At 45.8% G+C, this 1,698-nt stretch overlaps 1 protein-coding gene across 1 annotated transcript; it reads right to left on the bottom strand.

Moving 5' to 3' along the window:
* Window positions 1-285: 285 nt before the first annotated feature.
* On the bottom strand, window positions 286-1,692 carry LOC121937601 (zinc finger ZZ-type and EF-hand domain-containing protein 1-like; the record flags this gene model as incomplete). Its single annotated transcript, XM_042480934.1, has 3 exons — window positions 1,540-1,692; window positions 1,279-1,439; window positions 286-566 (listed from the first exon to the last, which is right to left on the bottom strand). Coding segments are annotated over exons 2-3 (302 nt in total), but the record flags the coding sequence as incomplete, so codon positions are not given.
* Window positions 1,693-1,698: the final 6 nt, after the last annotated feature.

Below are 1,698 nucleotides of genomic sequence, written 5' to 3'. Positions count from 1 at the left end.
TTTTAATTATTTATTTTTATCATCACTATTACGACTCTCAATCTTTCCGAATAATTAAACACTAATAAAGATGGAAATATGGTACCATGGCTACACACGCAGCCTAAAATCAAATTGCTATCTTTTATTTTGTGAAAGTGAAAATATTTAGACCTCTTTAAGGAACAAAAGGGAAGGAAAAATCGGCTAAAATCCCCGTAGGCTCAGACTTTTTGTTAGTAATATTTTCTGCAGCTGTTTCATGAAGAAATCTGGTTTCTGAAATGCGGTTCGTTACGGTCTTACCTGTCTAAGCAGACGGCCCCGAGGCTGAGGAGCAGCTGCGTGGTCTTCCAGCCCTGCGTGTCCGAGCTGGCCGCCTCTCCCTGCGTCAGCAGGTCGTATTTGTCGGCGAGGGCCTCGGTGACGGCGGCGTCGGCCTCCAGCGGAGGGATGCGGAGCAGCAGCTGACCCAGCAGTCCCAGGGTGAGGTGGTAGGTCTCGTTGAGCGAGCCGGCGTTGGAAATGACCGCCCTGAAGAGCTTGGGCATGATGGAGCTGAGACTGGGCAGAGACAGCGTGCTGCCCTGAGGACACCACAGAGACATGGACATGTGACGTGTGGGACACGTGTTATTGCTGATAAAACTGGATAAAACGTGACTGCATGTTAAAAACAAATAATTTAGTCTTTAACGTGACAAAGTGTGGATGGATTTACAGGGTTCATAGACAATTTTCACAATAAATTTCCAGGATATTTTAATGACTTTGAGAAGAATTTTAAAGACCATAAAGTCTCTGAAACGACCACCGATACTCCTTATCGGCCCCTTTTTTATTCCGATGTTACAGCTTTTTAAAAAGTAAATGTTATTTAAAAAAAATGATTTCAGAACAGAATTAGGACTTATTCAGGAGACGGGAGGGTTACTCTAAAATGACTTTAAGAAAAAAAATAGCCTTTTTTTCTCTTTAAAGTTTTGGGGATTTTTTTCTTTAAAAATTTTTGTTGATATTGATTTTTGTTAAAAATGTATAATTACTTTTGAGAGAAAAAAAAGTTGTGGGTTGGGATATATTTAGTTTTCCAAAACATTTGCAGGCCTGGAAATCGCTGTTTTCCATGACAAACCCTGAATATACCTTTCAGAATACATACAAATAATGTTTTTGTCCTTGTTGGACGAGACACTCGTGTGTAAGCGATGATCAGCGTAGGAGATTTGTGATAAAAAATGATTAAACACTGAGTTTGATTGTACGGAAGCTTAAAAACTGGTCTTTGGTTGGACGTACTGGTTTGGCTGGTGGCAGCATGGCGGCCAGCAGTCCCAGGATCCTTTCTCTGGAGCACTCGGAGAACACGTGCTCCTGAAGGGGGACCTGCGGCAGCCGCTCGTCCGTCTCCTTCACGATGTCCGACGGAGAGTTGGCTGCTCGTGGACCGGACTCTGACGCTGAGAACGAGACAGAAAAAAATGAAGAAGAAATGTTTAACGGGACAGCTGCGGGACGATGAATCAGAGTCTGGAGGAGACGATGTCTCTCGGGACTTACGTCGGACCACGGGGGACAGGGGGTCCTCGCTGGACACGGAGGCCGTCTGGCTGAGGCTGGGGGAGTCCAGGGTGTCCTGGGCGACCAGCTTCAGTTTGTCCCCCTCTGCGGTGCTCGGAGGAGACGACACCTCTGCAGGAGCAGGAGGAGGAGGAGGAG

The sequence above is a fragment of the Plectropomus leopardus genome, unplaced genomic scaffold (genome assembly GCF_008729295.1).
Source record: "Plectropomus leopardus isolate mb unplaced genomic scaffold, YSFRI_Pleo_2.0 unplaced_scaffold26799, whole genome shotgun sequence".
Lineage (NCBI taxonomy): Eukaryota > Metazoa > Chordata > Actinopteri > Perciformes > Serranidae > Plectropomus > Plectropomus leopardus.
This window is presented reverse-complemented; position numbering and strand designations above follow the sequence as displayed.